The sequence below is a fragment of the Bombyx mori genome, chromosome 7 (genome assembly GCF_030269925.1).
Source record: "Bombyx mori chromosome 7, ASM3026992v2".
Lineage (NCBI taxonomy): Eukaryota > Metazoa > Arthropoda > Insecta > Lepidoptera > Bombycidae > Bombyx > Bombyx mori.
In genome coordinates this window covers 11,184,681-11,197,030 of record NC_085113.1, presented here as the reverse complement: position 1 = coordinate 11,197,030, position 12,350 = coordinate 11,184,681, and the positions used below count along the sequence as shown (strand labels likewise).

The window sequence follows — 12,350 nt, the reverse complement described above, 5'->3', positions numbered from 1 at the left end:
ACTGTGACTTTTAGATTTGAAGACTAATTTCTTAGAATCGTTCGTTTCTACAACTTCATTAGTAGTAATCAAACAAGATGCAGAAACAAAATCGTTTTTTTTCCTACCTAAGCTGATAGCCTTGAGAGGCTATGTCAGCTTTGGGGTGTTTAACGACAAAGGGAAGATCTTTCACCGAGCGGGTGATATTTGCTCGGCAGACCGATGGTCCGAATGTGGTTGTTCGGAACTTGTATATATGCAAGATTCAGGCATCTGTCAAATATCTTGCGTTGTATGATGGCTACCCGCCAGACAGCGTAACCTCAACTAGTAGGTGAGCTCACGGGGCTCAAACCTAATGACGTTGCTAGCACGAACCTTAGCAAGAGCCGTGCTCACAGAATCTACCACCGGATCGGAAACGCGACCCACTGAGAAGATCCGGCGAGAAACTCAGTGGGCTGTGTCTGTGGGTTAATTTACTCGTCGAGCCCTTCGTCGCAGGCGACGGGTTGGGGCGACGTCGACTGCTTTCCATTCTGTCCGCAAGGTCGGGAATGTAGTTACTGGCAGCCACGATCAGAGGGTTCTCGTGTCGTGCCGCTTTATCGAAGTGCAAAATCAATTTTAATGTAAAAACATCTAATAGTCTAATCTAACATTTGTTAGTAAAAAACGCAATAAATTTTAGATAATAGAGTTGCCACTAGTTAGGATTTGTGTATACATACATCATACACACATAGTAAAATGTCCATAAATATTAAATAGTGTTCGAGTCAACATTAATAAAGTTGTAGTGTGACCACACTGTGTAATTTTGTTATGTCATCCACTAATCTAAAATAAAACTAATCTAAAAAAAACACTAGTATAAAAACTTGTCCCATATATTGATTACAAGGCACCACCACGGTTATTTATTTATGGTTAGCTTAGAAATTGAATATCGTGTCATGGTTATGCTAAAGAATTCCTTTTCGACATTAGGACAGCTAAAAATGAAGAATTTTGAAGCTTTTAATATCCCATATCAAACTACATATAAGTTAAAAATACCACAACTTAATAGTGAGCATCCAACAGATTCATAAGTTATTACAATTTTTTCCGATGGGTAATTAACAAAACATTTCAAAACTTACAGTAAACAATGCCCAGCTGAGTCCCGAGTATCCCCCTCCATGAAGAGTTACAAATCTAGGTCTTTGAGGGTGATCGGGCTCCGGCGACAGGTACACCCGGAAAGTTCCTCCATCGGTTTCCACATCAACGAACCTTTCAAAATACTGCTTCCAAGATACTGGTGTATAGTCTTTACGGCGCCCAGCACCGAAAGGCGCCAACCTGAGATACGATTGAATTTGAAAAACCGCAATAATAATTTGTTGCTGAAATTTTAAGAAAAAAACAGTACATTTTATTTATGGTTTATGAACTAGTGTTTTTCGTTAGATTACTGAAGATTTCTAATCGAATCTTAATTAAAATACACAGTTAAAATTTAATACTCAAAGAAGTCTGTCAAATTTCAAGATATTCTAAGCGGAATGTCAAACATACTTGGATACACCAGACGTTTTAGGACATCTTGGTGGCAGTTTATTTTTCATAATAGTCTTTTGCAATGTCGACATGGTTTTAGTTTAAGTAACCTGTTGTTTTGCTATAATTCAACAATTTTCGAAAACAAACAGCACAGATGACATTTACTCGAACGCCGACATTTTATCTAGCTGTCAGAAATCCGAAGCGTTTCTTTGAGTTGAGCTCTAAATTTGATGTATAAAATAGATGTGACAATCGACTAAAATTGATCGTTTTATTCTTGCATACTCCCATCTGCCAAGAGTGATTCTTGTAATAAAACGAAATTAGATTTTTTGGTAATATATGTTTACGATTTTTAGTACAGTGAGTTAAATTAATTCTGTAAAAATACGCGTGCAACTTATTTTTCTAATCATTTTATCTTAAAATTACCAACATTATGACCTATTTATTTGAACACAAAAAAATTAAACGCAACTTGACATTGTTTGTGTGGTGTTGTGTTTCGATTACCAATTTTGTAATTAATTTTTTTTTTAAAAAGAAATGTAAATGTTTTGATTTATTATTAATGTAAGTTTCAAATTAGTGTAGTACTGATGATGTCGAATAGTTCCGAGTCGTCAGTGACCTATCTTAATCTGAAAACAATGTGCAGAATATGCTTACAAACAAGCAAACAAATTTTCGATATTTTTACCTGTTACTATGTGAAAAGAAAAACGTTATACAGTGAAATGTTGGCTAGTTGTACGAAATTAAAGGTACGTTAGAATGGAAATTTGAAAAAAAATTAAACGCAATCGTTCTCTGGAAAATGATAATGAAAAACTAAATTTGAATAAAACTCCCGTAAACACTTAAGATAACAAGCTTTGTTGTTTTAAATTAACTTCATTAATTACCAAAAAATACTAGCTTCATTATGAAACCGAGTAAATTTGCATAGTGGCGTCAAATTTTGATAACAAACAAGAATGTAACAGAAACAACTAGTTTCGAATCTAAATTAAAGATATCGTAGAGAAAAATAATGAGTCATTTATTTAAAAATAATTTTAGCCAATAGTTGATGACGGACTACCTCGAGGCATCTGCAAAGACTGCAGTCGACAGTTGAAAAAAGTGTACGCCTTCAACTTACAATGCGAGAAAAGTGATGTTGAATTACGGAATGTCATATCGCAAAATGGCATAGAATTAAATAGTATTCCCAATCAAGATATAAAACAGGAATACAATGAGCTTAAAAGGGAAAGTGATAGTCTAGATGATACTAAACCATCTTGTGTATCAGATGAAGATGGTATTAAAAACGATATCAAAACTGGTAAGTAACTATGTTCATTTTCAAATGTTCATACTGGAAGCTTAGATCTCCAATTCTCAAGATATTGAGCTCTTAGCATGGTTAGTTGAAGCTTGGTGATAAAGTATTTTGATAGCATAAATGTGAAAGTACCACCATCCTGGCTATTTCACTGGCAAAGTCAGCCATTCCAATTTGACGGGTGAGACAGTCATAATTCAACATAATTTTATTAACTTTATTCTAAACATGTAAATGTTCTGTGTAAATTTTTATCTGCTAATAATATTTATCTTTAAAGTAGTTAGTAACATAAATTTGTTTGTCTTAAAATCACAGATATGCTTATGGCAAAACTGATCAAATTTATTTGTATTTAGTATTTTTTTTCTCTCTAAGCACCTGCCATTTTTGTTCATACTTTGACATTGGCAAAATCAAAGGTGTTGGAGCCAAATTTATATTTTAAAAATAAATGCAACATAATTGATACTCAAACAGTCTCAAGACAGGTGACAACTTTCACCTTGTGATGTTAATGAGCTCCAGTAATCACTGAATAAGGTTTTTACCAACAAAGCATCATAATGACTGAAAATATTTTGATCTTTTTTTTTATTTTTATTGTCTTTTAGGCAGACGAGCATACGGCCCACCTGATGGTGAGTGGTTACCGTCGCCCATGGACTTCAGCAATGCCAAGGGCAGAGCCAAGCCGCTGCCTACCGAAAAAAAATATTATTAATCAATTTGTTAACAAATTGATAAGAATTACCTATCTAATTAAAAATGTCATCAAAGTTAATTCCAATTAAGTTATCTTAATGTACATAATGTAAGTTATCTTAATGTAAACAGTAATTTAAAATACCTGATCAACCTGTGATGGTAGTAGGATTTGATATTATGGACTATGGCGTTCAAATTCCATACTCTAGTATAACATTTTCTAATGTAATATGATCTTGACCCAATGTTCAGACATGACTTCTAATGAAGGAACAATATCATCTAGCCATCCACCTATCTAGGGAAATAATTCTGACACAAATAATTGTATTCATTGGGCCTAGTCATGGATCACTTATCTGTTAAGTGTGTAAGTTTTAAGTATATTTCTTCGATCAGGAAAATGGTGGATGCAGCTTAAATTATTGCATAGTTGTTCTTAATTTATAAATTTTAGATATGTTGTCTTCCCATATATTAGGAACAAACTTATCCTCTTTTCTCTTTGTGACTTGGTCCGATGCTGAGGCTCTACTGGTTTGACTATGTCTGTGCTTCCTAAAATGTTCTATTTTCTGTTTGATTGGTTCCTTATATTTGGTGTATTTGAGTTTACTTAAAATTGAGTTGAAAATGGAGTTCTTGTAAAATACACATTTATAAATACCATATATTGAACATAATATAACTTTTTAAGGGTTCATTTGTTTGATTAATCTACCTTTTTTTGTTTGATCTAACAATATTGATTCTTTCAGAAAACGACGAAGACAATGAGAGCAATTGGGATGCAGAAGACGATAACCTCTTATTAGAAGAGATAAAGTCTAAAAAAGATGACGGTAAGAACAAGTCAGTTCATTTCATATTGTACTATATATTTTTTTATTTGAACATAACTAAGTGCTTAATGTTCAAATCAATTTTCAGGTACGAATCTTGATCATGGAGACACGCCAGACATTTGGTTGGAAAAAGGCAAGAATGATTTAAAAAATAATTTAACAATACAGTAATTTTGCTTATAACACGGTATACTTATAACTCATTTTTATATTGCACGATTTCAGTTTCCCGTATAACACGGGCATTCAGGAATTTCACACGTTATACTATTTTTGTACTGTGAAATTTATAATGATTTGTACAGCTCATAACCAATCCTGGACCTTTGCATATTTTGTCAACTGTGTTTTTATAATATCAAATTGTCTTGATAGGTTTGAATTGTAAAAAAAAATTGATTATATTGTATTAGATTTGTACATAGCGCATTATATGAGGACATGTAAGAGCGTTATGCGAGAATATTCCTACAGCGCGTTTGCTATAACGCTGGACCAATGTACCGTGTTATAGGAAGGATTACTGTATAAAGTTAATTAGGTTACAATATAAATTATATATTAAAAGTTTAAAAACTTCAGTACTGATATCGTATCAAACTCCATTGTATAACTAAAGTATAGCAAAATATATTGAAGCTAGCATTATTAACAAATGTATTAAACAGCCATTTGCTTATGACCATTCGCGTGTACCTCTCATACGATGATGAGAACTTTCCCAGAAAAAGAACTGCAGGGTGGGTCATCTGATGGATGTTGTCATGATAGACTGAAAAAGAATTATCAAGCTTATTACATAAATGACAACCCAAAAACGCGCAAACACTATTTTATAAATATTTATTTAGCAAAAACTAATATTAGATTATACATAATATGTATATGATGTATTTATGTAGTCTTTACTACCTTTGGGTCAAACCGATTTAATCTCCTGTCTTTTATAAATATCATTAATCGTCACCAGTTAGATGTTGATGGACCTTCAACATAACACATTCCTTTAAGCAACAGTAACTGTGCCACATTGAAATGAATAGCTCAACAACGTAGCCAGACAAACAACACAAATCAAAATTCTGGTAGGCAGCGGCTTGGCTCTGCCCCTGGCATTGCTGAAGTCCATGGGCGACGGTAACCACTCACCATCAGGTGGGCCGTACGCCCGTCTGCCTACAAAGACAATAAAAAAAAAAAAAAAAACATGCAGCTTGTACATAGAAATATATATATCGAAGCTTGAGAGGCAAACGTGACCAAGTGACAATAACTGCTTTATACATAAATTATAGGCGATAACCATATTCGATGCGCAAAAAAATATATATTTCTAGGTCTATTATTTCAATCCTACAGCTACTAGCTAGATTCTACTACAGCTAGATTCGTTAAAATAAATTTTGTTTTCAGGTATTTCAACTTTACGCACTGTCACTTAGTCACTTTTGCCTTTCAAGCGTCGAATTATGTACACATAAAAAAAAGTATCTACAAAATTTTCACTCATACCTGATTTGTCTTTCAGCCAACTAAAGTCACATTTTATTATGTAAATCTACATGCAACGTCTGCTTCCACGTTTTGATGTCTATGGGCTCTAAGCACTTAACACCAGATAGGCCTTGAGTTCTTAACTCCGTAATGAAAATATCAAGTTCCACATACTTCAAAAGAATGTTGTTGCACTTTCATTAGTTGATAATTAAGCTTAAACGTCCTGTTTTCAGATATAAATAAAAGACCCAAAGCTAAAAGGGGAAGGAAGAAGAAAGGTAATAATGTTTGTTCATTTATTTATTTATTGCTTAGGTGTGTGGACGACCTCACAGACCACCTGGTGTTAAGTGGTTACCGGAGCCCATAGACATCTACAACGATTGAGATTGTTTTTTTTTTGTCTCGATCAGCATCATTTTTTTGCTTTGGATCAGCAGAGAACTTAACCGCTCATTTGTTGTTTGTAGAAAGGGGGGCATAGGGACGTATGGGATCACGCAATTGTAATAAGATCGTATAACGGCTGTCCCAAACCAAGAACGCAAGACTGGTTCGCGGCAGAAATAGCCACGATAGTGGTCAAATGCATCTCTGACCCATGTGACGCGAAAATGAAATAGGCACAAATGTAACTTGTTCGTTGAAAGCTCTGTGGTCGGCGCCCCCTGACATCGCTGCATCCACACCCTGCCGCACTATAGGTAAAGCCGCCTCCGATAATGGTACCAGGTACCAGTGAAGACCTATAGTCGTCTCATCTAAATGTTCCATGTACATGAGGCAACTTGGTATAGATTATAGCTGCTATAATATTTATATTGTCTATCGATCCTTGATAAGTGTGCAAATTTCAATCGCACATCTTGAAGTTTATGAAGATTATGGTTGCATAATCGAAAATCGATTTTTAGAAAAGAATGGGCTATCAGCGACTCCAATAAGCAAGATGCCGCACCAGTGCGACGTCTGTGGCAAGATCCTAAGCACGAAGAGTAATCTGAAAGCTCATAAGATATGTCACACCGACGTGCGACCTTACAAGTGTACAGAGTGCCCGGCCACATTCAGGTCAGTACGCGGTATTCATTGATGAAACATTAATATCCGGTAAAAGCTGCCCCCACTTTGAGTTCTAAGTATCGTGTTTTTTTTATCGCTTAGATGTGTGGGCGAGCTTACAGCCCACCTGGTGTTAAGTGGTTACTGGAGCCCGTAGACATTTAGAACGTAATTGCCGCTACTCACCTTGAGATATAAGTTCTAAGGTCTCAGTAAACCTCAACGGCTGCCCCACCCTTCAAGCCGAAACGCATTACTGCTTCACGGCAGCAATGGGCAGGGTAGTGATACTTACCCGTGCGGACTCACAAGAGGTCTTACCACCAGTAAAAATAACAGTACAACGGCTGCCCCACCTTTTCAAACCGAAACGCATTACTGCTTCACGGCAGCAATGGGCAGGGTGGTGGTACTTACCCGGACGGGCTAACAAGACGTCCCGCCACATTCTTCAATAGTATCACGATATGAATATAGCACTTGTAAACGGTATTAAGTACGCCGAGTTGAACAATTTAATACGATATATGTTATATACCACTTGCTACAGTGGCGCCACCTTATTAGACGCTTTTCGACAGACACTTTTTCACAGTGTTTTCAGTGTGTTCGCCAACATTTCCCGAACCGCTTTTTGTGTTTTCATAATTAGACAGAGATTAATTTAGAACAGAATTAAGCCTTTATTTCATTACAATCGGACGTTTGCACGAATGCTATCGTGATTTTCTTGTGGTTATTCATAAGACCATTGCGCTGTGCTGTCTGCATCCAGTGGATTCTCAAATTAAATATTTAATGTATAGATATTCACAATATGAAAGTAACTCTGTAGTTTTGGGTGTACAATATTTTTTTTTTATTGCTTAGTTGGATGGACGAGCTCACAGCCCAGCTGGTGTTAAGTGGTTACTGGAGCCCATAGACATCTACAACGTAAATGCGCCACCCACCTTGAGATATAAGTTCTAAGGTCTCAGTATAGTTGCAACGGCTACCCCACACTTCGAACCGAAACGCGTTACTGCTTCACGGCGGAAATAGGCGGGGTGGTGGTACCTACCCGTGTGGACTCCCAAGAGGTCCTACCACCAGTGATTACGCAAATTATAATTTTGTGGGTTTGATTTTTATTACACGATGTTATTCCTTCACCGTGGAAGTCAATCGTGAACATTTGTTGAGTACGTATTTCATTAGAAAAATTGGTACCCGCCTGCGGGATTCGAACACCGGTGGGTGCATCGCTACATACGAATGCACCGGACGTCTTATCCTTTAGGCCACAACGACTTCAAAATAATAAAGCATATTCTCTCTCTCTTTCTTTATCAGGGGTCACAGCGCCCTGTTCCAACACAAGAAAGTGCACACGAAGGAGACCCCTTACCATTGCGAGTATTGTCCGAAACAATTCAGTCGGCGGACCGGCCTAGTCAATCACATACGGGTACATACAGGTAAGCTGCAAATATGATACCGTATTTTCAGATTTTCCTACCAAATAGCTGGTAGCCAAGGAATATTCCAGCTACTCATGGACCGGTAGGTGAGCTCACGGGCTCAACTTGAAAAGGCTTGCTAACATTAGCCCTAGCCAGAGCAGTGCTTCGCTGAAACTGCCATGATGAGGAAGATGAGTTTTACCTATGGTACACTACTGGTCTTTTTCTAATGGTTCTAGATTATACTTATTATCTCCACAGCGAAGAGTGGTATGATGGTTAAAAGAAACAACACTATCATCACAAACAGTTCCTTAGAACATTCCACAAGAAGCTTAACAATACAGCATACAGAGGGACACCAAAAATCCGACATCCATGACCTAGGTCAAAACATGGAAAGAACCTCCTATCTGTGTGTGAACACACTGCTATACAATCTTAAAGGCTTATTTTTATCCCTAACATTGTCTATGCCCATAAACCATGATATGTATCCAACAAATAAAAAATCCTAGTTTCATAGGGTAGTATTTCAAAAAGATGTTCTTGCGAAGTAATTAAAAAAACTCAATGATCTCTATGGTACAATGTTTATGAATGGACATAAATGACAGTATTGTTTTTCTATAAAGTTTTCTAGTGTTCGTTTATTTCTTATTTCTGAAAATAATATCTAGTAATTATACTGTACTAGCGGCCCGCCCCGGCTTCGCTTGGGTAGTAGAGCATGCGATGTAAAGATTTTTAGGTAATTTTTTTTACACATTGGGTTACATTATTGGAATTTCAGTAAGGATCCCTAATTTTTTTGAAAATATAATAAATATAGCCTATGTCACCCGGGGATAGCGTAGCTTTCCAATGGTGAAAGAATTTTTCAAATCGGTTCAGTAATTTCGGAGCCTATTCAATACAAACAAACAAACAAATCTTTCCTCTTTATAATATTAAGTATAGATAATTTAGTTTCTATTTGGAAATTCTATGTAGTAGTTAGTGGAGCAATTTCTTATATTTATCTTAATTCGCTGAATTTCGGACTCGTTACTCGAAATTGAGTCATAAAAATAGTCCATTTCTTCATAGATAATATATCGTCGTTTTTTTTTTCAGGAGAAAAACTATACAGCTGTGGTATTTGCTTCAAGAATTTCGTTCAAAGCGCTCAGCTCTCTATACATGTAAAGAGGCATATGGGTGACAAACCGTTTTTGTGCCAGGACTGTGGAAAAGGTAATAAATAAAATAGTAAATAAATAAATAAAAGTCCAAGACGCGAATCATTTTTGTCAGCCGTTTAAGAACGCATTAAAGAGAAATCACCACTGCCGGTCACGTTCGTCCTCGTTTCTCGTTCTTTTGTTTCTACTAGAAAGTAGTAGTTTTATTTTTCCAGCTGGAAAGACAAAGGTGTCCTACCATACAGCCTAATATATAATATATATATATTTTTTATGATAAATGATAATATGAAGTGAAATGAAATAAGATGAGATGATATGGAATTAAATATAATCTCAGTAAAATCGTATTCATATTCTGAGACTTTTTCAATGGACTTTTTGGAGGATCCCGAGACACTACGTCCAGCGGCTTTGTTTCATTTTCCCATATTTGTGCACTTTCACAAATATTAAACAGTTATTAAACCACCGTTATGACACATTTAAACCTGAAGAAACACTAAATAGACAAAATAAATGATTCACACAACTTCGCTCCTCGCGTTCCCGCCAAAAAGTCCTTTTGTTTCTTTTCAAATCACCTGTCAAATCTCTGTCTTAGTCTATGTCCAGTCATTGTAAGTCGTATGTCCCGTCAAAGAGGTTGTACGCCACGACACAAAAAAAAATTGTTTTTTTTTTAATTTTTTTTTCAAGGTTTCCCAATTAAATCGGATCTTCGTGTGCACCAGCGCATCCACAACGGCGAGAAACCCTACAGCTGCCATCTCTGTACGAAGACCTTTGCCACGTCGGGGAACCTCGCCATACACATCCGGATACACAACAAAGAAGTTCGGTGAGTTCGAAATATAAACTTTGAGTGCTCGAATTAAGGTTCAATTAAGAAGGGTGCGTGTTCTGATCGCGACAGAGCCAAAAGGCGTCAGACGGGTTCGGGCTTTGTATGCAAGCTTAATGTATGTACATGTTTTCGGCTTAATCTAGTATAATAAAGTCAATTATATTAAATTATAATTTATAGTTTGTTATGTATAATGTTGTTATGTAATACATCGTGTAATAAAAATCAAACCCGCAAAATTATAATTTGCGTAAATACTGGTGGTAGGACCTCTTGTGAGTCCGGACGGGTAGGTACCATCGCCTTGCCTATTTCAGCCGTGAAGCAGTAATGCGTTTCGGTTTGAAGGGTTGGGGCAGCCGTTGTAACTATACTTCTGCGAGTCCACCATCTCGCAGAAGGAGGTGGCGGAACGGGAGAGGGAGAGCTTTTCTTCCCTCTCGGCGCCGTGCCGCCGCCGTCGAGCCGGGGTTCGGAGGAGGGCGTTTGTCCAGCTCCAGCCCCTATGAGGAGGCAGTCTCCTCCCGGTGATGGTCACGGGGCGACCTAAGGGGGTTGAGGCTGCGCCGCACGCTACCGTCACTCTAGCGCGCTGGCACCAGGAGGACGGGACGGCGCGTCGGCGGCTGCGGACTGCGATGCGGTCCGTATTTTCGTCGTCGCTGTCGTCGCCGAACATACTGTTGAAGAGCAACCCGGTCGGCGGTGTATCGCGTTCCGACCCGGCAGGCTGGTTCTGGCCCAGCGGGGTATCCCGGAACACCAGCGGCACCGCCCGGGCGGCCTGGTAGGGCCGCCGTACCGCGGAGACCGACGTCGTTGGTCGTCGACTATCGCCTCGACGACCCGTCGGTCGGGCGTCCTCGGGGTGGCGCCGCGTGTCTGGTTGTAGTGTTGACCGCGGGAACCCCCCTACTCTGAACGGGTTCTGACCCCGGACGGAGATCGGACGTCGGGTGTAAGAGTGCAGGGGAGTCGTTTAGTGGGTGGGCCCTAAAATCCTTGGGCCCGCGATCTGCTCTCAACACCTGCAGATCGTTGAGTCTCACATACCCCGCGCGCCCCCTAGGCGCGGGGACCTCGTAGGAGGTTCGGCCCCCGACCCGAGAAAAAAAAAAAAAAAAAAAAAGCCTTTGTAACTATACTGAGACCTTAGAATTTCTATCTCAAGGTGGGTGGCGCATTTACGTTGTAGATGTCTATGGGCTCCAGTAACCACTTAACATCAGGTGGGCTGTGAGCTCGTCCAACCATCTAAGCAATAAAAAAAAAAATGTGTAATGTTTCAACATAAATTAGATACCAACTCTCATATTGAATATACCTATTTATTCTATTGCAGATACAATTGTCCAGTATGTCAGCGTGGTTTCGTGACGTGCAGCGCTTACAATGTCCATCTAAAACGTCACAAAGGACAAAAGGACTACCACTGCGAATGCGGAAAGACATTTTACACGTCATCAGCGCTAAAACAACACCGGGTCGTACACACCGGAGAGAAGAAATATCAGTGTAAAATATGCGAGAGGAAATTCACGCAAACTAGTCATTTAACGCGTCATTTTAAAAGGGACCATGCAAAACCCGGTGCACCTATACCCTCCTCGAATCAATATAAAGTCATCTTAAACGAGAACAAATCGCATCTGTTCGTGTACGACCAAAATTTGGCGGGAAACAACGCAGATGTCAAATGCGAAGGACCATAGACAACGTCAAGAACTTCATAGTTAATTTTAATATAAATTATGTATTTACGACTACCTCATTACTAATTTTTTTTGTGTCATTAATCCGTAACGTTGTTTTTAAAACAAGATAAGTGGTATTAAGTGGATGTTGTTTTTTCTATGTAAAAAGATATATTTGTATTAATAAATTTTGAACAACTTACAA

At 38.1% G+C, this 12,350-nt stretch overlaps 2 protein-coding genes across 4 annotated transcripts in view; one reads left to right on the top strand and one right to left on the bottom strand.

Moving 5' to 3' along the window:
• The window catches only part of LOC101735326 (protein phosphatase methylesterase 1), a 17,456-nt gene extending 15,725 nt beyond the window's left edge, over positions 1-1,731 (bottom strand). For 2 of the 3 annotated variants that reach the window (XM_038012126.2, XM_038012128.2), the window contains exons 1-2: positions 1,546-1,731; positions 1,128-1,329 (exon numbers count right to left, since the gene is read on the bottom strand). In XM_038012126.2, the coding sequence (XP_037868054.1) occupies positions 1,128-1,329; positions 1,546-1,619 (276 nt within the window). In that variant the 5' untranslated portion in view covers positions 1,620-1,731. Of the gene's footprint in view, positions 1-1,127; positions 1,330-1,399; positions 1,524-1,545 lie in introns of those variants that run through there. The other variant, XM_038012127.2, reaches the window with a different exon arrangement.
• LOC101747120 (zinc finger protein with KRAB and SCAN domains 8) lies at positions 1,728-12,350 on the top strand. The gene is made up of 10 exons (XM_038012125.2): positions 1,728-2,297; positions 2,596-2,863; positions 4,330-4,413; positions 4,502-4,549; positions 6,147-6,191; positions 6,828-6,984; positions 8,311-8,435; positions 9,537-9,656; positions 10,304-10,445; positions 11,794-12,350. The coding sequence occupies exons 1-10, from the start codon at positions 2,133-2,135 to the stop codon at positions 12,161-12,163; spliced, it is 1,524 nt and encodes a 507-aa protein (XP_037868053.1). The 5' UTR covers positions 1,728-2,132; the 3' UTR covers positions 12,164-12,350.